Here is a 25050-nt window from a genome sequence, read left to right as displayed (position 1 = left end):
TAATGAAGAAAGGAATGGAAACATGTACAGTATTTGCATTTTTATTATAAAACAAGGATTGTCAGTAAGAGTCATTTCTTGACTTTAGTAGCATTCATCACTTGTTCTTGAGCAGCTTTCTTTGCTTTGACCATTTCCACGAGTTCCTGAAGAGAAAATGGGTAAAAAAAAACTTAACTAAACATGTAACTCGTGAACAATGCTGTGGTTTTGAACACTACATATATTTACTGTGAAACACTCTGGTTCTCAACATAATGAGAAGTCTGCACAGTTTAATATTGTAGAGCAATTCTCTTAGAAACCAATCAACTGATGGAAGGTCAATGCTTGTGTACCAGGAGCTTCACCTACAAGAGGCTAGGGATAGGACTTCACCCTCTCTAGAGCTTGCTGTCAAACTATGAGGCACATTTCCTGACACAGACTTTGCTTCCCAGCTTCCAGAGCCACTATTTCCACTGAGGAACATTTAGTCCTTACTGCTCTTTTGGGGTTCAGTTATCAAAATTAAAACGTTTCCCCTAAGGCTCCATCATTTTGCCCATGTTAGATACTGTCTCTGGGAGGCAATGGAACAGTAAAAGCAAAGGATTCTCTCAGGACCTGAACCAGTGACAGCCCCAGGAGCAGGTGAGGGGCCTTACCTTATATCGCTTCATGCAGTCTTTTTTTGACCGGCCTGGAACAGCTGCTGCTATTTTCTCCCATCTTTCAGGAGTATTTACTGGATAAGTCTTCAATGCTTGTTCTAAAAGTTTTTGTTCTTCTGTAGTCCAAGGGGATGAATCTAGAGGTGATCCTGTTTTTAAATGCAAAATGATAGCAAGAATAGATATTTTAAAAATTGTCTAGAAAAACCTATTATGGTTGATTTAAAATCCATGCAGTTTTGGGGTGTATTGTGTGTACCAGAAACCCTCAAATCTGGCACCAGAGCCTGGCTGACTTACTTGCTATGAAAGTTTGTAAGCAAATCTTGAGTAAGTTCTGGGTTACTTTCTTCCTAAGAGACCTGGGGAGACAAGTGCACAAGAGGGGCTCCCTTTTCACCTTTACCTTCAAATCGTTCTGAGGGGGCAGCACTGTCCATCTGAGGCACCACACCGTGTTCTTTTTTAAATTTGTCAAATGCTTTCTTGTTTATGTCATCTTTTTGATGAGGGTCTATAAGCAACAGACATTAAAGAGAAAAATTACTGCAAGAATTTTAAAGCCAGATGTAATAATACTAATGACACCACCATTCTGTAGCAGATTAGTTACAATAATCATGAAATCATAAAACCCAATTCCTACTGACTTTAAAACAATGGTAAAGAGGTTGGTAGATTTAAAAAAAAATCATTCAGGATCCAATAAACTTTTCTCAGTGTCAGGATAAGGGATTCTCCATCCCTTATCCTACTTTATAGTGCTCAGAGGAATACTTGTTCCATATAATCTTAAACCTGAATCTACAACTTCACCAAAATCAAGAGTGATTATTCTCTCAGGTAAGGGCTGTGGCACAAAACTCATGCATTGCCCAGGGTATGACTGTGTCAGAGAGGCAGGAACATGGAAAATCCAGGTGGCTCCTTGTGCCATTATGTGGTTTGTAATGCAGAAAGCTCTTGAAAACTCAGCGGGGTTTTTTTCCTTCTGTAGTGAAATGTGTAATTTCCTTATTCCAGAGCTCTCTAGGCTTCATTTTTCACTTTTATATTAATTTTTGAAGGAGATGAGCCACATTCATTTAGGTGTCTTACTCTAGTATTGGATTTCATTAATTTTTTTAAAGTATCTCTAGAGCTTCATCAGTTCCATTTATTTCAGATGCCTTCCTTTGTAGGGAGCTTTCTGAGAGGCCCATTTATCTCTCCCTGAGCCCTGGAATTTCATGTGTCCCAGACATCAGAGCATCAAGCTACACTAAGTTCCTGAGAGTTGCTCGTGAGGTGCTGACTTACAAAAGAGCCATTAGGATGAAAACACTGAATCACATAAATGCTCCTCTAAATCCTCCATCTGAACTACCTTTCTTTTGGGGCTGTACAGAGGATTTTCTCAAGAAACACAGCTCCAGTCACAGAAAAGTCAGCTGTACAGAAGCAGGCAGACCATGTTATTGCAAAAATAAGGTAATATAGATACCAAGCTTTTGGAGACTCTTTGCTTTATTGATGACATCTTTTGCTGTTCGTTTTATTCCAGTAGTAGAGTGCAAGTTCATATAATTGGCAATAACTTCCCACCTACAGCGAGAACAGAAAAAATAAATCAGCATATTACATAATACTTTATCTTCATACAAGCTGTGGTCAAGCTCCTGTAAACATTTTTATGAACTCCTGAGTAAGTTCAAACATATTTAAATATGTGTAAAATCCCAGAGGAGGTATTCTGCAAAGCTTTCAGTCACTAACTGAAGAATTCAATCAGCTTGGGTGAACTCAGTTCCCAATACAGAAAAAGGCTGGGGTAGAATGTAGGTAAGTGCAAACCTCTAATCCTCAAAATTCTGCTTAACTGCTGCTTTCCTGAATTCCCTGAACACCTCTGACTGCATTAAAGGGCTGAGGAGTTACTAACCCTATGTCCACTGCCCCCAAGAAGAATGCCTAAACACCAGGTAAAGAGGCTTAAACAGGAGAAAGCTGGAACAGCCCTAGTCCCAAGATTATTCCCAGTGGATCCTTAGAAAATGGAAGGCAGTATGTACTGCTGATCAGACAGGAGCCTTGAGGACTGACTGCTGAGCTGTAGAAACAGGCACTGGTACCATTCCATGGAGTGTGGCAGCTTTTTTTTTTTTCAGTAAGCACATCCAAATCTTGTAATAGGGGTTTGAAATCTGTGTAATCCTAAATGGAAGAAGACATTTCGTTCCTGGGGAAAAGTATTTAAAGTGTGCTCCTGTTTTTGATGCTTAGCAGTAAGCTGAGTGCCAGTGCTGCTTTCTGTAAATCCCAGCCTTTCCCTTTTCCCCTGGCTCTCCCCTGAAGAAAGCTGGTAAAGCTTTAACAAAGCTCCTACCTTGGAATATTTTCCTCCTACCATGCAGAGGAGAAACCAGCCTCAAATTCACTGTGGAGCTCCTGGAAGTAGCTAACACACTTGTATTCCTACCCACCTGCACCCCAGTCACTGGTGTGGTTTTGTTCTCCACTTGAAGGACTGGAGCCTACCCTGGAGTGAGCCCTGTGCAAACAAGGCACCTCAGCACCATCTTGGTAATGGACTGAGGCCCAAATCTGGGGGGGGGAAACAAGATATGGGGCCAGAGCTAACTCCAGTGACACACAGAGCACAATACCAAGAAAAAACAAACCACTGGCTGCTTCCAAGTCAAGGAAAAGGAGGATGTTTAGGAATTCCTTACACTGACGAAGTACTTGGGATGATGTGAAAATATGTTTTATTATGTTTGTTATTTAATTAAAAATTCTTATTAAGGGCTTTTAGCAACAAACCCGAGAAGTACCTTGAGTTAGTCCCTGCTGGAAAGAGGTTCACAGCTTTAATTAGCAACTGTAAATCATCCTCTGGCCAATTTTTGCTTCCCCCTCCACCGCCAGTGGTTGACTTTTCTGAACTCTTTGTTGCTTGGCGCATACGAGCTTCTGCCTCTTCTTTCTCTCGCCTTATTTGTTCATTTATTTCTTCTATCTAAAGATTGTAAATAAGCATTATTTATTTACTTACTGAATTATTGTTACATTTTACAGTGACACAACTCCCTCTCTGGACTTGCTTTGAACCTTGGATTTTGCTTAGTTCCTGTTCTGTATATAATATATACAAGGAAACAGAGGAGCTTATCTGTTCCAGTATTATTTCCCTTCATTCCATGTGTGCATTTTTAGGATTTAAATATTACGAGTTAATAGCAGAAATCCATCACAGGTTCACTAGGAAATTAAATCAACACCCCCAAAATTAAAGCAAAAGTTTTCAACCTTGTGTAATTGTTTAGGCTAACACTGGACTCAGAGGGACAGATCCACAAAAGTATTAAGACCATTGAGGGCAATTAAACATCCACGTTGAATACACCAATTCTCAGATTTCCCAGCCTAACTGGTATCTAAACTTGATTACCTCAGTACAACTGTAGTAACAGAGAACTTTTAAGTTACAGTGAACTCCAGATTTTAGTCACTAAGTGTGTACTCAGGGTTAGATAGCCATATGTAGTTTTTCAGTGAGCTAAAAATAACTGCAGTTAACCCACTGCACATTTTTGTGACCTGTAATCACATCTTGAGACTGGTGTAAATCTTTAATCATCTGCTTCTGAGCAGGCCCAGTCCAATCTTGGCAGTATTAGAAGAGCTGTGCACTTATGGCTGGTGGCAGGATGCGCAAAGGCGAGAGCACGAAACCTTTTTCATAAAACCTTCCTGGCAAAAGGAAAGTTACCTGATAGATAATTTTAGTGGAATAGTTTTAACAGATAGAAAGAGGACTGCCCTGCATTTGGAACACCCTCTTGGAGAATGGAATATTGAATTCAGTCCTCTGTAAAACAAGAGGCATTTCAGTCTTCAATTGTCTGATGAGTAAACCTGACCCTGGGATGGGGGCAGATCATATTCCCCACCATGGAAAAAAGTTCACAGCTGTGAATCCACAGTGGATGAGAGAAAGCACCTTACTCTTTCTGCAGGATGTAGGTTCAGCTTTTAGTTCAAATGGCTTTTCTCCAATGGCAAACATAAGCATGTCCTTGCTGAGTTTTGGTAAATTTTGATTCCACGTGTCTTGCATTTCCCATTCTTTGGTATCCAACCTACCTGCCCTTCTAGTGCCTACAGCCTGGAGCACACTTAAGTTCTTTTGTGGATCTATCCTCAAGTCACAGACACTAGACTGGGATTTTATTTGCATAACAGAGTAGGTTAAGACTGCCCTCCTTCCCTCAAGGTAACTGCTACCCATTATTGGGCAAAATGAAATTCCTCTGCTGTTTCTGTATACTGTACAAGAAGTAGGTTTTGTGTTCTTTACAGATAAAAATGTGTATTTTGTTCTTGGCTGCCCCTGTTAATTTGACCAGCCATGAACTGCACAATATAAAATGGAGCAGAGATCCCTCTGCCTGTGGACTCTGAAAATCAGAGTTAAAATTGTGTTTTAACAAGCATGATTCCACAGCAGCTATGCTGTATCTTACTTCAATTCAAACAGGTTGACTTCACAAATTATTTTGTTATTTTGATTCGACACTCAGCATAATTACCTGTTTTACTACAGCCGCCTTTCCTCCTTCCCTTGTTGTGGATGTAAGTGCTTCATTCAAGCATTGCAGACTAAAAATAAATTATTAAGTTACAATGGAGAGCTAGTAGAAAGAGGTATCAAAATGAGCAGAAAGCAGCAGCAGGAAGACTTACCTTGCTAGCTCAAGACGATCACAAAGCTTTTCCACCTCCTCCATCATTTTAACACAATCTGCCTCATTATCAGAAAAGTAATTCCAGTTCTGGAAGCAGAAATACACGTTCTACAAAGTTCTTGAACTTTATTGTCCTATTCCTTCAGACAAAGGCTTAACACACAGCATTCTTCAGCCACTGCTGTGTTTGGACCTATTTGGTCTGCTTTACTCATAACTCATACCCATGTAAGTATGTGTTTTAGTATTCTGGTTTTTTTTAGTAAACCCACTTTCCATACCCATCTCCAGCCCTAAGAACAAGCAAATACAGTAATTTGTCTCACATAACCTGTATTTCATTGTAATCATAGTTAAATACCTTGCATGTTGTTCTGAGTTTCTGCCTTTCTTTCTTGATTGCTTTCTTCTGTATCTCTTTTTCCTTTTTTGCTACTAATGCTTGCTGCCTGACTTCTTCTTCTTCCTTTTCTTTTGCTAACCGTGCTGCTTCTAATTCTGCTTGTCTTTGCTGCAATCAAAAGGAAAAAAAAATCCAAGTAAAAAAATCCTCCAAGTCACATTGTTACAGGGTCATTCAGTGATCCAATATCAAAATGTGTTGTTTCTGGTTTGGGTGGAGTTTTGTGTGTATGTTTGGGGGTTTTAAAATGCATAAATACTGCAGTGTTTAGTTTTCCAAGAATTTTGAGGGATATGATGAAACATATACCATTTGGCATTAAGTACTCACTGTGAGGACCCTCAGTTTATAAATCCTGCCTTCCTCTACAATGAAGATATAAAACCGTATGTAATTTCCTACACCTGCCTCAGGAGTACAAACTTCGTGGTCTAATATTTCTCCTGCATCACTATTGACATATTTTGCAGTGTTCTAATGTCTATTAAGTTACTTTCTTGCACCTTACAGTTCCCTTTCATTCCTGTACTTTCAGAGCCATCTTTTCCGAACTGTTCCTATTCATCAAGTATGTTCTATTACCTCAAAGCATTTCATACCAACCAACCATTGACAAACCACATGCACAAGGCAAGCAGACATATCCATTTTATGCACTTAATGCTTGCCTTGAAACCAGAGGAACTATATGCAACAAAAGAACTCAGTTTTCAAAGGTGTTTTGTTTCAGATCTGTGTTCCTTGTTTCCATCTCATTCTCAGAGGGCTGCCAGCTTTGCATTGCCTGCTGCACAGGCATCAAAGACAACACATCTCTGAACCCCAGTGTAATTCTATCACTAGTCTTCTGACACATTTAGAACCTGAAGCAGTGCATCAGATGTGAATGAAGCAGAGTTTTTCAACCCAAATAAAATACTTCACTTACTTTCTCTTTTGCCTCCTGTTCTTTTCGTTTTGCTTCTACTTTTGCTTTCTTCTCTGCTTCCTTCTTTGCCTTTTCTTCCTCCTTAAATTTCTTTATCCTGGGATCACAGCTGTATGCATTGTCTGGCAGAAGAAAGGAAGCATCATGTATAGAAGAAAACCAGGAGATTTCCACAGTTAGTTTTAGCTAATCTCTCTTGAAAGAACAGCAGTTTGTGTGCTCACCAACAAGAGTCCTAATTCTGTTCATTTCTTCTTTTTTTCTCAATGCTCTGGCAGCTCTGTTCTGCTTTTCAATCCACCTCCTTTCATCTCGACTAAAAGGAAAAGCACAGTTCAGTGCTAATGCCTTACAGTGCCACTGTTAGAAATTCATCAACAAGCTTCTTAAATAGTTTCCCCCACACAGATGTTCTTCAGTGAATACTTCAAAAATAGACTTCAGAAAATGAAGTTCCAGGCCCTGAGCTCATGTAAAAAATGCTAAGTGTTTACATAGTTATATAAACCTGACAAACCAAGCTGCTTATGTGTCATTGTAGGGAATGAGATTGTGGACTTTATTTCCAAAATGCAATCCACTTGCTTACCTAACAATAAACTCCAGCAAAACAACAGAGATGCTAGTATATGATTTAATTAATGGACAGCAGTATAAGCAATGCCACAATGATCTTGTTTTGCAGAATATGTCAAGTAAACCCATCTGCACAGAAACAACACTCTATGAAGTAGCATGATGCTCTGGTAAAGTCATGCCAGATTCACTCCATTAAAATACAGCTCAGGTTATAGATGGGCTGACTAAATAACCTGAAATATTTACCAGTGCTGTCAAGAACGAGGCAAATTTTTAGTGGGAGTCTATAGCCTCATCCACACAACCACATAGAGAACAACAGAGGAGGCAGGGAGGTTGGAACTATGTGGTATTTAAAGCTCCTTCCAACCCAAACCACTCTATACCTCAGAACAAAGAAAACAATCCCCATAACTGAGAAGAAGACTCATACAAGTAGATTGAAGCTTTAAAACATAAACAACATCACCTTTGGCAAGAAGGGGCAGCAAGAATCATGACCATCTGAACAGCAGCTGTAATGTAGTTTTCTCTCCTAAGTACAGCAGACTAGGTACCATTTGTCTAAATATCTTTGAGAAAGGACACTAATGACAGGAATGAGCAGAAAAAAAGAGCTATGCAAATAATTCAAGATCCTTCCAATGAGAAGCCTAGAGGTTCTGTGTGATTCACCACAAGAAATAATGATAGGGAAGTGATTACAGTGCCTTCACAGAATCTTCACAGGAGAGAGAACAGTGGGTCTGGTGAGGCTCAAGAAATTCAATAGCAGAAGAGGCACAAGAGAAGAGCAATGCCTAGTTACAGCCTAAATATGGCAGCTTCTAGCACAAAGAAAGACAACCACTGAATCTAAATACAAAACCAATTTCTAGCCAAACTTAGAAGAAGAGATTCATACATTGCAAATTATGGTCTCATAAGGATTACTCAGAGAAAGGTTGTGTCCTGTGAAATGCGTATTAGACTAAATGATTCAGTGCTCCAACTTAAACATTCTGTGCTTAGAACTGCAGGAATGATAAAAACAGAATGTATTTTCCAATGGCAACATGGTCTGAGTAATTCAGCAACTATCACTACATCAACAAATATGTAATTTTTATTAACATCAAGCCAACAGAACACATCTTTCCAAAGTCTATGAAGTATCACTTCCTCAGTACAAGTTAAAGAGAGAAATGATACCTGCCTGCTCCTCATCCACTCTGTCCTGGCTCCAGGTTCAACCTGTGCTTGGGACTGGCAGGAATTGCAAGTCTGAACTTCAATGAACACACATTTCAAAGCACCTCAGATATACCTCTGTGAGGCAAGCAGGAACTACTTCAATTACACAAAGAAGCCTCAGACTAAGTTCAGTTCAAGTCCATGACTGACCCCTAAGCTGGGAGAGTGGAATTCAGACTTGGCTCAGCTACCTTTCTTCCTATGACTTACAGTCTAAGAGAAAGTTGGAAAATCTTGCTGTATCAATCTCTCAGTCTCCTGTCAAAATTATTTTTACTTACATACCATTCTGCTTTTTCTTTTTCCTCTTCATCTAAATAGGAAAATTCTCTCCAGGAATCAAAATTATACCTAAAGTAAATTTAAGGAAAAAAAAGTGAATGAAAAAACAGCAAATCTGTTAAAAATCAGCTACCTTTTTTAGTGTTGTTTGTAAGCAGCTAGACTGCTGTTTACAATTTATGATACATAATTTACAATTATACTGCACCTACAGTGATTCCACACTGTGTTAAGTCAAAATGCAGGATATGATTTACACCTCTCTGTACTGTGGGACATAGTCTGCTTCAGGACAGCATCTGTCTTGCCCACTCTAAATGTCTACAGCTGTCTAAGCTCCCAGCATAGGCAGTGGAAATGCAGTGCAGTCTGTACAGTTCATAGAGTTCTTTATGTGAGCACCCATATTTAGAAGGTAAGGCAACCCATAAACATTACTGACATTTTTGGACTAAACACTCCTTTTACTAGGGGAATTTAACCACCTAAAACACAGGTTAGGTGAGATAAACCTGACTTCCAGTCTGTGGGTCAGTTCTCAGCCACCGCAGTCTGAAATTCCCACTGCAACTGTGAACTTATAAATGGATGGATCAGCCAAGAGAAAGCTCAGTTTGTGGAAGGCACAAACAGCTGTGGGGTAATTTTGTGACATTATGAGGTTGGGTCAGCCCACAGTGAACAACCCACACACCAAAGGGTCTGCAAGCCCTTTATATTGCATGTCTTGAATACTGTGAATAGAAACCGAGGCATCAGCTAACTTACCAAAAGGAATAGAATGCATCTACCTCCTCAAATGAGGAGTTCATGTCCCCAAGTTTAGGTACATTTTTCTTATTTGACCACCTGAAAATACATGGATATATTCAAGAAATAATACATACAATCTTCATAACATGGCATTTGTTAAGCACAGAATCAAAATCCAAGGCTTCCTCCCACCAACACAGAGGGGGCACCAGGAAAGAAAAACAGAACAGGAGAATTCCTTCTAAGTACTCTCCAGACTGGGCATTTTTGGGAGAGTTTCCCCAAAAAAGCAACCTTCTCCTGCCTGAGTGCCTCCTGCCTTGTGCCTCGAGAAGACCTGATGGAGCACAAGCTATCTTTGTAGATATTCAATTCTCTATGCATTCTTCTGGTAGAGGAGCTTAAAGGAAGTGGACAGAAAGTGCTCTGTGAATAACTCAGCTCTGTGGTAGGGTACAGGAAGTCTCCCACACATTCTAATGGAGTACAAGGGAATAATGGATACTCTGCCTCCACTGCATTTTTTTGGGGAAGTCTTCCACATGCTCTAGAATTTGTGGTTCCATGACAGAGCATCCATTTCCATTGCAGAGCAGGGAAAAACCTGATCTGACAACCACAGATCCATGTCTGAAGTCTACGGAATACTTGACAGAACATTCAGTAAGATTACTTTAGATAATAAATTGTTCAGAATGTTGTAAAGTGCCTCATGCAATTAAGCACTTTTATACAGGGAAAAGCTGACAGGTTTCTATTGTGACAACCTTAATACAAAGTTAATTGTCAACCATGAATCAAATACAGAAAAAGTCACACAATGTTAGAGAGAACCACCAAATATTGATAGTTATAATTATCTTCTCTTTTAACCAGCTAAATCATGACTATAACTACTGTCTTTTGCTAATGTCTCACTATCAGAAGAAAATAATAAAAAAAGGAATTTTTAGTCAGCAGCACACAATGATTTGGTATTGTAAGTAATTTTAAAATGAAAAAATGAGTTGTACAAAAAGGGCAGTAGGTAATAGGAAGCTGAGAACTTTTTTTAAAATCGCATGGGTCAAACTCAGTGCCATTAATGTGGCAGTTATTAATGTGACAGATTATTTTAAAATTAAATAAAAAAATAATTGCAACTATTTTAGTTGCATTACACTTCTAGCAAATTAATGCATCTCTTGTTACAAACACAGTGTCAAAAGAGTTTGCAAAGGCTGATTCTCCAGCAACAGCAGAGGCAGTCAGACATAGCTTACCTGGCATTTCTTTCAAAAACTGGTGAGAAAACTTCGAAGAAGTTTTCTTTTGCTTCACTTTTGGAAGGTACAGAGTTATCAAAAGTTGGATCTATGCTGTTAAATGCTCGTCGTTTCACAGGATCAGATAATATTTCATAAGCTGAAAGTTACCAGACATAAGGTTGTAAATGTTTAAAAAGATGTTCTCAGATCTGTGTTTGATCTATCTGTAGTGTTCTGTAGAGTTTGGTATTTAATTATTTTAGTGACACCAAAAAGCACTGCTGTCTATTCCTGTTAAATTAAGTAGGAAGAACATTTATGAAAAAGAACACATTTAACTATTAAGATGTAACAAAACAGGTAATATTTAATTTTATAGCAGTAAATTTTGTTCAGAGTTTGGGCATGACAGCTTCACATTTTAGTCTACACTATATCCTTGCAAGATAAATTGACAAAATGGTCTACTAAGGCACAGAGTAAAGGCAGTCCCTGAATTAATGTGTTGTCAGAATGGGTAAGAACAGAAGTAATTCATTAGAATTTTTGCAGGTCACAATGAAGTTGTACTGAGTCTTGGATAGAACATAAAACTCCACACAAACTCTCCAAAACATGCAAACAGCCCGTTTTCCTATTTTTAAACCCCTGCAGCTGGGCAGCATCACATTACTAATCTTATATTCTGGAAATCACACAAACTATAGCTTCAGTACTCTTACTTTTTTCTCAATGAAGTGTGAAGTTTTACAATGACCACTGTTTTTCAAGAGGAATCAAAAGTCAAAGAAATCAAATTTGTGTTGCAGTCATTCATGGACTTCTGTGCCTGCACCCCTGCCAGAGGACAGTACACCACCAAGGTTGGATGTAGGAGGTGATAACCTGGAGGAGACCTTGGTGCTCTGCAGTTCTGTAAACTGATCTCACTGCACATGTCAGTGGAAGGAATGACAGTGGCCACCAGTGAGCTGCTGTCTGCCAGTCTGCCCTTTCCCTCTGGGAAAGGACTTCCCTCCACCAACACTCCAAATGACCCAATTATCCTGCTTCAGTAACCCTCATACCACTTTCCTGATGCAGGAAATTCTGTGCACATCCATTGGTTCCTCTTCCATTTAAGAGATGTTCCTTCCACTTACAGATCCCCACACACTCAGTTCCCCTGGCTCTGTATCTCCCACGCATCCCTTTGTCAGACCAGGTTCTGAATCCATCCTGTGTTCTCCCACCTTTCCAATTTTCTTCTCCCTGTTTCATTACTGTTTGCTCCTACTCCAGGTCCCCTTTCCTACAATTGCATTTTAGTATTTCCTTCCTCTGAAATGCTGCCTAGGAGCATTATTCCCTTTCTTTGCTACTTGATGCTTTCCTTTCTGTTTACCCCCAAACTTGGGATTGGAAGCAGTTAAGAGGGAAGATTCTATATTTTGCTCCAAGCATGTAGAACACAGAGCATATTCCTGAATTCATGTGTAGGTAGTTCTCATCACAGATATCTGACAGTTTCTGACAGGACTGCAACAGAAAAACTATTTTCCTTTGGCAACCTGCCTCCTCCTGACAACTCCAAAGGAGGCTGAAAACATCAGCTGGTCTAACATATCTCACACTAACTAGTATGTGTAAGAGGACATTCAGAGAAGGAAGTTTAGAAACACAAATTCCAAGATTTCCTCCTGCTTCAATCTTATTGAATGAAAATAATTTGTTTAAAATAAACAAAAAAGCCAAGCTCTCAAGCATTTCTGGAGATGTAAATCATACACCCAGAACAGCCCCTATGGTTTTGGAATTGGCCAGCAATGGTGTTCTGGGTCACAGAATCATTAAGTTGGAAAAGATCTCTAAATCAGAGTCCAGTCATTAGTCCTGCACTGCCAAGTCCACTGCTACAGGCAAGAGGGAAATGTTATTCAATTGAGTTCATTTGCTCATCTGTGGGCAAAAAATGGGCAGCTGAAGAAACTGATGACCTGGATCAAACAACACATGTTCTGTTGTCAGAGCAGGCACATTGGAATTCAGATTTTCCAACTGCTGTTGGTGCCTGTGGGGAATTGCTCCGTGGCTCACTAGTTTATCCCAGGTATGGGGCCACCTCCAGGGGTTCATCTGGGTGTGCACTGCCACAGGTGTCACATTCTGTCACCAGCTGGCACAGCAGCCAAATGTCTGTCAGCTGCACTCCCATCCTGCTTCTACCCACTGGGAAGCTACACCTAATGTCATCTTTTGATGCAGTTTTCTAAAATGGAAAAAGAACTACTCCAGCTATTTAGTCATTTACAATTCATTAAAATCCTAATGAAGCACAACAAATAAGACTCTGATGATCAAGTAGATTGAGAGAGTATCTAAGAAGCAAGATCAATTGCTTACCTTTAGTTATGCAAGTAAAATAATCATTATCACCTTCTCCTATCTGTTCCCCTGCAGCTTTTCGCTTGTCCGGATGATGTTTCAAAACCATGGATTTATCTAACACATAAATGCACCACAGTTAGAAATGGTTCATCAGAAACAGTTTCAAATTACAAAGTAACACAGTAACTCCAACTGGCATTCCTCTCATTTGAAACTTAAGTAAAAATACAAACCAAACAGTCAGATCTGGAAGAAAACAGATGATAATGAATTTTCTTTGATTTAACACTATACTTAGAATTAACATTATTTCATCTTTGCTGGGACATAAAATAACCACAACTCAGAAACTATTCTCTATTCCACCTCAACATCTGAAGAAGTCTCTGAGACTTATTCTACTATTATTCCTAGCAAAGTGCTTTAACATCTGTAAGTGTACAATTAGCTTAACTGAAAATATAAAAATAACTGAAAAAAATAATTAATGTAATTTTAGTTGTTATTTCTAATGAAAACCAAAATAGTTCAGATAAAATAAAAATTGTATTCTATCCCTTTACTGATGTTCTGAACACAATCCAAAATGAAATTTAGCAAGAAAACTACAGCCTATGAATGCTGCTGCACTTCCCCATGGCTAACACTGAGCAGACACACAAGACTCTGGTAAGCAACACAAATCAAACTTTTAGCCCTGGGAAACAGAAAAAACCTTGTTCACAACATGCAGGTATTTTCACTGGAAACCAGTTGTGTATATCTGAAAAAAAAGGTTATGCTTATGAGGGAAAGGTACTTACGAGCTGCTTTGATTTGTTTCTGAGTAGCCCTGTATCGGATATTTCCCAGTCCAAGAACTGCATAATGGTCTTGATTCTGAGAGAAAAGGACCACAAATCCTAATAAACATTCATAATATAACCACTAAAACATATGCAGAAAACCAGCTGTCATCCCCACCTCTTAAAGGCAAGAAGGAGAATTCTTCCCTCTCTCAAATAAATATTGAGAAAAGACTATAAGAACAACTCTCATGAATTACTGAATAATCACTGCATAACTGAATATCAATAAATTAAACCACTGTCATAGAAATTCAAGTAGCTTCATCTAAATTGGATTGAGGCACTAGAAAATTCAGTTATTGGAAAACTGAATTGCTGTTGTTACTATTAAGAGTGCAAATAATAAATCCTTAATAAAGGACATGGTGACAGGGAGAAGAGACACTTCATTCTTTCAGACAGTAAAATAAAAAGCCACAGCTCAAAACTCAGATCTTATCCTGATGTGTTTGCCTTCAGACACCAGACAACATGGTAAGGAACATGAACTAATTCAGATGGATGTAGAAGGGGAAGAGGAAGGAGATCTTTGGCACCTGGGCACGGCAAATAACTTTGATGGGCAAAACTAGTTAACAGTAACCCGTATTGACTGCATACCTTCCAGTCCTTTGGGTCAAGGGTTTTTAACATAGGATATTCCTCAAGCTGCAGTTCTTCATCCCCTGATTCTTCAGAAAGTTCTTTCTCATCTTCTAGCTCCTGGAAAGAGGCAGAAACATTTATGTTTCTCCTCTTAATAAACGCTTCAAACCATCTTCCCACAGGTTCCACTTGACAGAGTACTGATGCTATAAGCAAAAACATAAAAGCAACTTCACCTTCTGTGGTTCACTTTTTTTTTTTTTTTTTTTAATCAAACCCCATGAAAACCCACCAAAGTACAGCATCACACAAGGTTACAGATGGCTAAATCTTCTCTTGGGCTCTACACACACGGAGCGAGAACCAGCCCTGGTGCCCATCGGGCGGGACCTCCCAGCGCTTTGCTGTTCTCACATCTGGAAAGGCGCTTTCAAGTTAAGGGAACGCACGTGTCAAACGATATTAAATACGGTCCTGTGGGCAGCGGAGGAGGCAACCGCGGCAGCGATATAAATTCGGACTGATCGTTCCCCGCGCTCCCGCTCCCCCAGCCCAGGCCCCTCCCTCCGCCGGCGGACCCGGACTTGTTGCTCGCACCCCGGGCCGGGACGGCGCCGGGGGAGGCACGGCACGCCAGACGGGGACAATTACACTCTAATAAACAGCAAAGTTCTCCGAGACCGGTCGATTTCCTGGCTGGGGCGGGCGCTGAGGGCGGCGTTTCCCCGGCGGTACCTACCGGCCGAGAGCGGCCTGCAGACGGTGGAGCGCTGCCCGTGGGCCGCGGGGCCGCGCACCAGCGCCATGGCCGCGGCCTGCGCCTGCCGCGGGGCCGGCGCGTGCGGCGCGCACAGCGCTTCCGGGGCGGCGGCGGCGTGCGGCGCCATAAGCGGCCCGGCCGGCCCTGCCCCGACCCCGCGGGCCCCGCCGCGTCCCCACCGCCCCCGCGCCGACCCTGCGCCCGGAGCGGCTCCCGCGGGGCGGCACCGCCGGCGCTGCCCGGGGCCGCGGGACCAACCGGCGGCGCCGCGCGGAACTCCCAGCGGCGGCCGCGGTGCCGGGGGGGAAGGAGTTTCCTGGGCACGGGCCGCGGTGCACCCTGGTTTGTGTTCCGGGCGGAAGCGGCGCGGTGCTGCGTAAGGCGGGCGGGCGCGATGCCGGATTACCTGGGAGCCGACCAGAGGAAAACCAAGGAGGAGGAGAAGGAGGACAAACCCATCCGCGGTGAGTGAGGGGCCGTGGCGGGGACGCTCCCCGAGCAGTGCCTGGGACGGGAGTGGGGCGGCGCCGCCGGCCGCCATGTCGGTGCCAGGAGCGGCGGGGGGAAAAGTACTAAAAAGGATAAAGAATGTCCCTAATGTGCGCTTTGGCGCTGCGGCCGCCGCCCCGGGACTGTCCCCATCCCATCCCGGCCCGGAGCCCGGCCGGGCCTCGGGGGCTGTGGGGGGCTGAGGCGGGGGACAGCGGGGCCGGGCCGGGCCGGGGCTGCCTGAGGGGCCCGTCGGGGCTGCGGGACAAACACCATGTGGGGCGGGGAGCGCCCAGAGCCTCGGGGAGGAGGGGACCGTCCGCCTTCTAACTCGGGTTCTTGTACAAAAGGTTCCTAAACCTCGAATTCCTTCATAATGTGAGAAAAAAAAAAAAAAAAAAAAAAGGCCTTTTGTAGTTTAATACTTTCTTTAATACTTGACGTATCCAACAAAGGCGATTCAATAACGGCACACCTCCCTTAAGGAGGCTGTGGTGAGGGGGGGGCTGGTCCCTTCTGCCCGTGCCCGCAGTGACAGGAATCGAGGAAATGGCCTAAAGGTGACAAGGGCAGACTCAGAGTAGATGTTATAAAAAAAAACCATTCACAGTTTGGCTGGTCAGACACTGTAATAGGTCGCCCAGGGAGGTGGAGTCATCCCTGGAGGAGTTTAGGAGGCGTCCGGATCTGGCGCTGGATGACCGTTTGGGGGTTACAGGGGTCGATGGTTGGACTTGATGATCATGAGAGTCTCTTCCAACCTTGATGATTCCGTGATAATTTATTTCTCTTGTGGAGGGAGCCCCGCGGAGCTGCCCCTGTGCTGCCGCTTTCGTTCGGAATTCCGGGAGGCCCCAGAAATTCCCGAGGAGACCGGCACACTGTGAGAGCTGCCGGTGGCCCCACATGTTTTAATTTCTTGTGGCTTCTTATTTCACGTTAGCAAATATTTAATAAAGCATCTGGAAGCACAAGCAGTGCAAAATGTAAGCAGTGATGGACTTTGAACTGAATCTCAGGAGAGATTTCTGAATTGTAGCAACAGAGTGTTCAGTAGCTATAAAAAACCAATCAATGGGGTGGTACAAATAGGAAAAAAGCATGGATCAATACAGAAGGTCTTCAGAACCCTGTATAGCACATGCTGCACCCAGATCACCAAAACTGTGTGGTTTGGGCTCCATCTGTCTTAAGAAGAGTGGAATTAGACAAGAGAGGAAACAGGGATGGGAAGGGAAAGGGGGTGTTGAAAGTCTGTTAAATGGCAAATGATGTGAGGGTGGTGTGGCAGAGGGTGACTCTGGCAGAGTTCTGTTTTTCTTAGTTAATGGAGAGGAGTTACTGGAGCCACCTCTGTGCAGAGACATCACTAGTGAAAGTGGTGACAGGTTTTCATTGATGCTTTCTTGAACATCTAGAAACAGGAGGTTTAGAAGATGAAGTTGTGATATATTCCATCCCTTTTTTGAACAGTCATAGGCTGGGAACTGCTCTGAGTGAAACGAAGTTGAAGTGGTTTGTTTGCTGTGAGCTGTGGGTGGTGCAGGTTTTTGGACTGAAGAGTAGCTGGAGACCTTGTTTCATTTTTCTTGTTTATCTCTTTTGTTCCACTTTGGTTCAGTGAAAAGTGGAAACTCAAAAGAATCTCTCCAAAAGACATGTTTTGATCTTCTAGAAGCAGAATTAATCCTGCTGGCTTTGTTCAGACAAAAATTTTCAGACAAATTACTAGAAGCTAAGTCTGTCCTGTCTTGTTTCAGCTCTCGATGAAGGAGATATTGCCTTGCTGAAGACATATGTAAGTAGCACACACATGACACACATGTGGGAGTGTTAAAGACACAAAGCAGTTCCTGGGGAGATACAGGACAGGAGTGGAGGGATGTGCACTTAGCAGGTAGAGGGTAACTCTGCTTCTCCTAGTGCTTTTCTCTCCTGCTAAAATCTTCCCTCCCTTTTCACCTTCCAGTTTGAAGGCTGCAGCCTGCAACACTAAAAATAATCTTGTGTTTGTTAACTTGGGAGTAAATAAGGGTTTGTTTCTCTATTTTTGTTTTGTGTCTCATTGCTGATTGTTTTGTGTCTCATTGCTGATTGCCATAGGGGTCTCACAGCCAGGGCTTTACTGGGGCTTTTTCACTGACCAGTTTTCTTGGTTTATGCAGTAATTTTAGGACCCTCTTGCCACCAGATTGACTTGCTTTTAGCCATTATGTTAAAAGAACATAATTTTGGGAAGCACTTTCCACAGACAATAAAGCTTAAAATGCCAACCTATCCTTTACACTGGGAAGTACAGTTGCTCTGTAAAAGAACTCTTGAAAGATGAAATTTGCAGCTTAGGTATGTTTGGCAGAAGTCTGAATTTTGTTGACATCAAGACTCCTTTACAAAGCTCTGAAATACAGCCTGTACCCACTGCAGCTCCTTCTTTATTGCCAATGGTCTACAAAGGAGATACTGTAAAGCAAATCCAGGTCTGAATCTACCTGTGTTAGGCAGATCTGGATCAAAAAAAGCATTTTATCACAAGCAAGAATTCTGATTTACCCCTTGATCCTTCTGCTGTCCTCTGGATGATAGAAAGGTTGGGTAAGGCAGTTAAAGCTTTTGTACAGGTGGTTTTCAGAAAGTATATTCAGAATCTCTGTATATATAGTTTTGCTAAGTCTTTTTTAAACTTTAGAAGAAACACTTTGAAAAAGTAAGGCTGAACAGGTTTAAAAGAATAACAAATTATTAAAGTTTACAAATGTGGAAAATTTCCACCTTCCCAGTTGGTCAGTTGTGTGTAGCTGCACTTCACTTTTGCAAACAGAAATATTGTTACTGGAAGTTAATTCTGTCTTTTTTGGCTGTCATCAATGGTTGGCTGTTGTACCAAGAGTCTGTTGAACATCATGATGTGCAGCAGCTCTTGTCATTTGTTCCTAAACATGAGATAATTTGGCTTAGGAAATCTACATGATATTCATTTTCCAGGGCCAGAGCACGTACTCAAGGCAGATCAAGCAAGTAGAAGATGATATTCAACAACTGCTTAAGAAAATCAATGAGCTCACTGGTATGTTTTTGTCTTTTAAAGCTTTCAGTTGAAGAGCCACAGATACCAAAACAAGTGTTGTAAGAAGTTGATTTCCAACAACTTCTGCATTGTTTTTTAGTTGTTATTTTTCTCAAAAGAACACAGTTCTCTTTTTGGTAGTGTGAGATTTTTGCTTGTTAGGTGATGTTTTCAACTGGGCAGGACTAGTCTGTACATCTGATTTTATAATTTTTTATCAAAACTGTGGTTTTTATATGTAATGGTGGTATAAAACAAATGCCCCTTTCTCACACCAGATAATGAAGTAGTAATAACAATAACAGTTAATTTGTTTCCTAATTTTTCTTTCACTGATGTATGTTTTCTTGCCCTGTTGCTAATCCTGCAGTGGCTCTCAGTTCTCCCAGGAAGACCACATTTTCTCTTGTAAAATAATCTTGATTCTTTTAAGTACATCATGGAGATAGTTCTTGTTATGTGCATGTTTTGAAAGCTTTGTGGGGTTTTTCATCTGTGTGAATCCCTTAGTTTCTGATACTTTGCACTGGAGCTCAGTGAAAGCACTTGAGAGTTTCACTCCTTTAGTGAAATGTGAATCTCCAGTATCTGTGCTCTGTCCTGCTGTAATCATCCCCACACTGCAGAATTGTCTGAGAGGGTGGCCAGGCTGGGATTTGAATGTTCACCTGGCATGGTCACGTAGGCCCTTTCCTTAGGAAACTTTTTTTTTTAGGAAATCCATCAAAGATATGTGTGTATGTTGTTTTGGAGGTCTCTCAAAATTCCTGCAGGGTTATCTCTGAGGTTTTGGTGTGGGAAGGATGGCTGACATCCCAGTCAGCTGCTTCCTCCTCAGCTTGTTTGTGCTGCACACAGGAATCAAGGAATCTGACACTGGCTTGGCTCCTCCTGCCCTTTGGGATCTGGCTGCAGATAAACAAACTCTCCAAAGTGAGCAACCATTGCAAGTTGCAAGGTGAGAGCACTCTTATCCTCCAGCAGAGCTCCATAGTGTTAGAAATCTGATTTATAGCTTATGTGTGGACTTCTATTTAAAAAAAATTCTCTTGTTGTGCATATTGAAAGTGCTTTTTCCCACTGAATCATAAAGGAGCAGTGATTATGTGCTATGTATTTCATACTTGTACTTATTCCTGCAGTTGTTGTATCATGCTGTAATGGTGTAATCACAAGTACAACAGGTGCTGTGGTGTATTTGGAAAATGTGACTCTTGGTGCTTGTGCAGATAGCAAACAGTTTGTCTGCCTGGAGGTGCAATTGTGTTTGTGTGTTAGGTGCACAAAGATCATCAATGCAGACTCCGAGGACCCCAAGTACATTATCAATGTCAAGCAATTTGCCAAGTTCGTGGTGGATCTCAGTGACCAGGTGGCACCTACTGACATAGAAGAAGGCATGAGAGTTGGGTAAGCAAAGTCTTTGTGTTCTAGTGAGTCTTTCTGCAGACTGAAGCTTTCTCTGAGTTGTCACATGTTGTAGTTTGACAGGTCAACAAGCCTCATTTCCAGTTTTTGCAGTGGTTGAAATTACACCACTACTGTATCTCTCTTTGATGACAGTAACTCACCTGTATGCTCTGCTGGAATCTTGTTTTGATTTTATTTTGACAAAAATTGACAAAACTCATGTGTCATTGGACAGAAACCTTGCAGTTTGGGCCCCAACAGTCCCAGCTTTCAGAGAGACTGTGTAGGCTCCTCCTTTGGCACTCTGAGGTTACACTCAGGGCAGCCAGGAAATGTTCACTGAGGACTAAACCCTGTTACTTTAAGAGTCAGTATTTTGCCAGTTTGCCATGTGGGATATTTTGAAAATTAGTTTTCAAAATACTTTGGAATTAATAGTTTTGGAAACCTTAAATTTTTCTACAGAAAGAATTCCAGTATCTAGCCTACCTGACTATTAGCTTTCAGGGCTTGGCTCTCTTGATGCCAGAGAAAAGAACAGTTCAAGAATTCAGCTTCTCACTTACAGAGTTGTTTCTACATAACACTTTACTTAACCAGTGTTAAAATAATAGTTTTTATCCTTCCTCACCAGGGTGGACAGAAACAAGTACCAAATCCATATCCCCTTGCCTCCAAAGATTGATCCCACAGTCACCATGATGCAAGTGAGAGTTGCCTTTACTTACTTTGACATGGCTTTACCTTGTGATTCCTTTTGCTGAATTTTGCTGTGGGCTGTTGAAAGCCCATAAAGATTTGCAGCACCAGGCTGGTAACTGCTCACTCACCTCTTTGTTGTGCAGGTGGAAGAAAAGCCTGATGTCACTTACAGTGATGTTGGTGGCTGCAAGGAGCAGATCGAAAAGCTGAGAGAGGTGGTCGAAACCCCTCTGCTTCATGTAAGTAACCTCCAGATTGAAGCTTCTACTATTTTGGAAGTATTCTGGTCATCTGTTAGCATCTGAAAAAGCAAGAAAAGACAACGTCATGGAGTGTAAACAGCTTAATGAAAGGAAGTCAGGTTTTACCAAGTGAAATCCAGCCCAGCCTTGTTTACATGGCTCTTCATGAATGATTTCCTTAATTTGCATATACACTTTGATACACCTAATCTTAAATTTGCACATAACCTTGCCTTCTGTCTCCCTTTGTTACAGCCTGAAAGATTTGTGAACCTTGGAATTGAGCCTCCCAAAGGAGTGCTTTTGTTTGGGCCACCTGGCACAGGCAAGACCCTCTGTGCCCGTGCTGTGGCCAACAGGACTGACGCCTGCTTCATCAGAGTCATCGGCTCGGAGCTGGTGCAGAAATATGTGGGGGAGGTAAGAGCAGTGTCTGATGGAGTGGGGAGGGGTTTGCACATCTGCCTTGTGGGTACCAGACACCACAGTGGACTGAGGGATGGAGGTGCTTGGAGGTGCAGGAGCTGTCACACAAATCACTGCAGGTCAGGCAATGGTGACATGACTTCTGAGTTCAATCTGCAGTTCAGGGGGACTCTGGAATTAGGATTCTGCTCCCAACTCTGCCACTTATTTTTCAGTTGGTCCTGAGGTAAATTACTTCATCTGTACTTCTGAGTTTAAGAGCAGTAATTTTTTTCTCCTTTATACATTGCTTTAAGCTTTATATAAGTGAACAAATGAAAAGAGTTTCCTCATTGGAAACTTAGAAGTGTTTACAAAGCATGAAAAGTTTGATTTTGATAGTTTTCCTTTAACATGCCTTAAATCTCTAACAAATTCTTGATATTTTTTTTTTCTTTCAGGGAGCTCGAATGGTTCGTGAACTCTTTGAAATGGCCAGAACTAAAAAAGCTTGCCTTATATTCTTTGATGAGATTGATGCCATTGGAGGTATGTTTGTAGTAGCTACAGTTCTAATCTCCTGTGAGAGCTTCTGGGTTTTCTTGTAATTCTGTGTCTGGATTGCTGCATTTCAAGAGAAGTGCTTGTAAATACTGAGTTAGCAAAACTGCTCCCAGCACACCCCATGTCCAGAAAGCTGTCAGGAAGTAGCTTATATAGCCCAGATGGGAAGCCACTTTTGCACATTTGGAACACCCAGATTATTTGAACTTCAGTGAAGAATCTCTGTATTTTGTTTGCAAAAAAGTACTGTTAACTTAAACCCCCTTCAGCTTCTAGACTACACTCCACGTCTTCATTACTTCCTGAACATTATTCTTTTTTTCTCAAAAGAAAGTGCTTAGGTCCTTTGGAAGTAGTTTTTACATAGATAAGGGAGAAGGATGATTTTGGTTGAGGGAAAGGCAAACCAAACAAACCAAATGGGTAAATCCCAGTAGCTTGGTCGGTTATTAGGTAGTGAGATAGAGGCCCTTTTGTACTAAGGGCCTTTTTAACTCATCCCAAATACCTGTATGCACTTTAAAACCATTTTCCCAGGTGTCCTGTGTTGCAGCCACTGTGACACCTCTGTGTCCATGGCCTGGAGCTGCCTCTCCCTCAGTGAAACTGGTGTGTCTCCCCTCCAGGTGCTCGTTTTGATGACGGGGCCGGGGGTGACAATGAGGTGCAGCGCACAATGCTGGAGCTCATCAACCAGCTGGATGGCTTTGACCCCCGGGGAAACATCAAGGTGCTGATGGCCACAAACAGACCTGACACTCTGGACCCTGCACTGATGAGGCCTGGCAGGCTGGACAGGAAGATAGAGTTCAGCCTGCCTGATCTTGAGGTGAGAACTCTATTTCACTGCCAAGTGTGTTCTGATAGCAGAGTGTTTCCTCAGTTAGGGCATCATTGTCTGGAAGTTCATGAGAATCAGCAAATGCAGCACTCTTAAATTATGAGAAACCACATGGAAATGTAGGGGATTAATGATGTGCCAAAGGTCTTTCCACACTGCACAAATTCCATCCTGGCTGAGAAGCCATGGTAAGCAGCTGTAATCACTGTATAGTCCTGCCTCAACAGAGGAAAAAATCCTTTAACCAGATCCACAATTCAGTTCAGAAGTTGGATTTTGTTTTGATTGGCTCTTTTGAGAGAGATTTCTTGAGGTATATGATGAAAGCCCTTGTTACTTTGTTACTTTGGTGTCATGGGGCGTTAGTAATTCCAGTCCAGACATAGGAAACCATAGCTGGACAGCAAATGCAGGATGTATTTTCATTTGTCTGTGCTGTGGACACAGACAGCTGCAGGCTGGAGTCATCCCCTCTTTCATGCCATGAACACCTCTGTCCTCCCTTTCCTTCAGGGGCGAACTCACATCTTCAAGATCCACGCTCGTTCCATGAGTGTGGAGAGGGACATCAGATTTGAGCTGCTGGCTCGGCTGTGTCCCAACAGCACAGGTGAGCTGACTGTATTTATTTCCCTACCTAGAGCTGTGTGTTTGCTCGGTGTCCCCAGGCAGTCAGGGGTGAGTGTCTATCCCTGTCTCTCTCCAGGCGCTGAGATCCGCAGTGTGTGCACAGAGGCTGGAATGTTCGCCATCCGCGCACGCCGGAAAATCGCCACCGAGAAGGATTTCCTGGAGGCCGTGAACAAAGTCATCAAATCCTACGCCAAATTCAGCGCCACCCCCCGCTACATGACCTACAACTAACACCTGGGAAGATTCTTCCTGTGCCCCTGGAACTTTTTGTGGAACAAAAATCCAAGTGTAGTCATTCGTGTTTTGTTCTTGGAAGTTAGAAATAAATGGAGTGTTCCAAACAGTCGGTGTGTGTTCATTGTGAGTGTTCTACTCCAGTGGAGTGTTGCTGCTTTAGGGAAAAGGTCTCAGTGTGTTACAGCAGCATGGCCTAAGACACAGGTAATTTTAAATCAGATACCTGGGCAATGTCAGACATCTCAAGTTTAGATCTCTGGTCAAACCCCAAAACTTGAAATCTGAGCCATGGAGGTGCTGGAAGAGCCCACAGTAATGCCAGTGTTTCTGGGTGTGCTGAGAAATGCTCCAAGAAAACAGGAGCTGCCAAGGGAAGGCATGTGTGGTGGTCTGAGTAGTTGTCCAGCTTAGGGAAAACATGAAGGGATATTTTTCCCCTCCATTGGTGAAGACTGGTACCATCACAACTTTTTTTTTTTTTTTTATCTTCAGTGGTTTTTCTATCCCTTTTGCTGAGATTCTTTGTGTTGTCTTACAAAACAGTAACTGGGTCAAGGAGGAGGAAAGTGTAATTTCTTAGTGCTAAGGGATGGAAAATTCCTTTTCCCTGATCCTGCTGTGAAGAGTTTGACATCAGTCTGGTATGAGGATTTTGATGTATGCTTTATCTGAGATGCTGCTGCACAGAGGATGACCCTGCCAGGGTCCTGGTGCTCCATAGCTGAGGGTGGCTGGGACTTGGCCACAGGCAGCCTTGAAAGGTTAATCCTCAATCATCTGACATGTTCCTGTAGAGCTGGGTGTGCTCAACAAAAAACAACAGCCTTCAATTTTCCTTTAGACTGTTGCATTTAAGTGGTTTTGGGGGAAGAGCTTGAAGAAATACCTGAGGGAAAAAATGCTTTTGGGAACTGCTTTGTCTAGGAAGTGAGAGAAGTTTTATTGTCAGTTGTGTCAAAATGAGACCCATCAATTTCTCGAGCTTAAATTATGAAGCCACTTCTATTTCTTTTCTTTTTCTTTTTTTTTTTTTTTTTTTTTTAAGAGGAAGTCTGTGCACTAGGGAGAGTATGCAGCCATGGACTAGGTTAGGATTCT

General features: G+C 42.1%; 2 protein-coding genes across 2 annotated transcripts; one reads left to right on the top strand and one right to left on the bottom strand.

The window, feature by feature from the left end:
• Positions 1–25: 25 nt before the first annotated feature.
• DNAJC2 (DnaJ heat shock protein family (Hsp40) member C2) lies at positions 26–15441 on the bottom strand. Its single transcript, XM_083860400.1, has 17 exons — positions 15345–15441; positions 14621–14811; positions 13976–14051; positions 13188–13286; positions 10821–10962; positions 9574–9654; positions 8809–8874; positions 6936–7027; positions 6712–6833; positions 5742–5891; positions 5379–5467; positions 5225–5294; positions 3467–3651; positions 2137–2237; positions 1060–1167; positions 648–802; positions 26–146 (listed from the first exon to the last, which is right to left on the bottom strand). The coding sequence occupies exons 1-17, from the start codon at positions 15409–15411 to the stop codon at positions 72–74; spliced, it is 1869 nt and encodes a 622-aa protein (XP_083716526.1). The 5' UTR covers positions 15412–15441; the 3' UTR covers positions 26–71.
• A 238-nt stretch (positions 15442–15679) lies between these two features.
• On the top strand, positions 15680–24061 carry PSMC2 (proteasome 26S subunit, ATPase 2). The gene is made up of 12 exons (XM_083859676.1): positions 15680–15829; positions 17615–17652; positions 18837–18918; positions 19777–19876; positions 20197–20328; positions 20963–21035; positions 21174–21269; positions 21528–21692; positions 22139–22226; positions 22868–23070; positions 23596–23692; positions 23789–24061. The coding sequence occupies exons 1-12, from the start codon at positions 15760–15762 to the stop codon at positions 23944–23946; spliced, it is 1302 nt and encodes a 433-aa protein (XP_083715802.1). The 5' UTR covers positions 15680–15759; the 3' UTR covers positions 23947–24061.
• The last annotated feature ends 989 nt before the right edge of the window (positions 24062–25050 follow it).

Source organism: Zosterops lateralis (genome assembly GCF_965231275.1).
Source record: "Zosterops lateralis genome assembly, chromosome: 4".
NCBI lineage: Eukaryota > Metazoa > Chordata > Aves > Passeriformes > Zosteropidae > Zosterops > Zosterops lateralis.
Note: the sequence above shows the minus strand (reverse complement) of the source record. Positions and strands in the feature narration are given on the sequence as shown.

What these genes read in the sequence shown, in the direction of transcription:
- PSMC2 (XM_083859676.1), top strand. Translation starts at nt 15,760, where the DNA reads ATGCCGGATTACCTGGGAGCCGACCAGAGGAAAACCAAGGAGGAGGAG. An exon ending in TCGAAACCCCTCTGCTTCAT is followed by an intron (nt 21,270 to 21,527) that starts GTAAGTAACCTC and finishes CCTTTGTTACAG; the next exon opens with CCTGAAAGATTTGTGAACCT. An exon ending in GCTGTGTCCCAACAGCACAG is followed by an intron (nt 23,693 to 23,788) that starts GTGAGCTGACTG and finishes GTCTCTCTCCAG; the next exon opens with GCGCTGAGATCCGCAGTGTG.
- DNAJC2 (XM_083860400.1), bottom strand. Translation starts at nt 15,411, where the DNA reads ATGGCGCTGGTGCGCGGCCCCGCGGCCCACGGGCAGCGCTCCACCGTC. An exon ending in TTTTACTTGCATAACTAAAG is followed by an intron (nt 10,963 to 13,187) that starts GTAAGCAATTGA and finishes GGTAACTTTCAG; the next exon opens with CTTATGAAATATTATCTGAT. An exon ending in AAAGAGTCTCCAAAAGCTTG is followed by an intron (nt 1,168 to 2,136) that starts GTATCTATATTA and finishes TGTTGCTTATAG; the next exon opens with ACCCTCATCAAAAAGATGAC.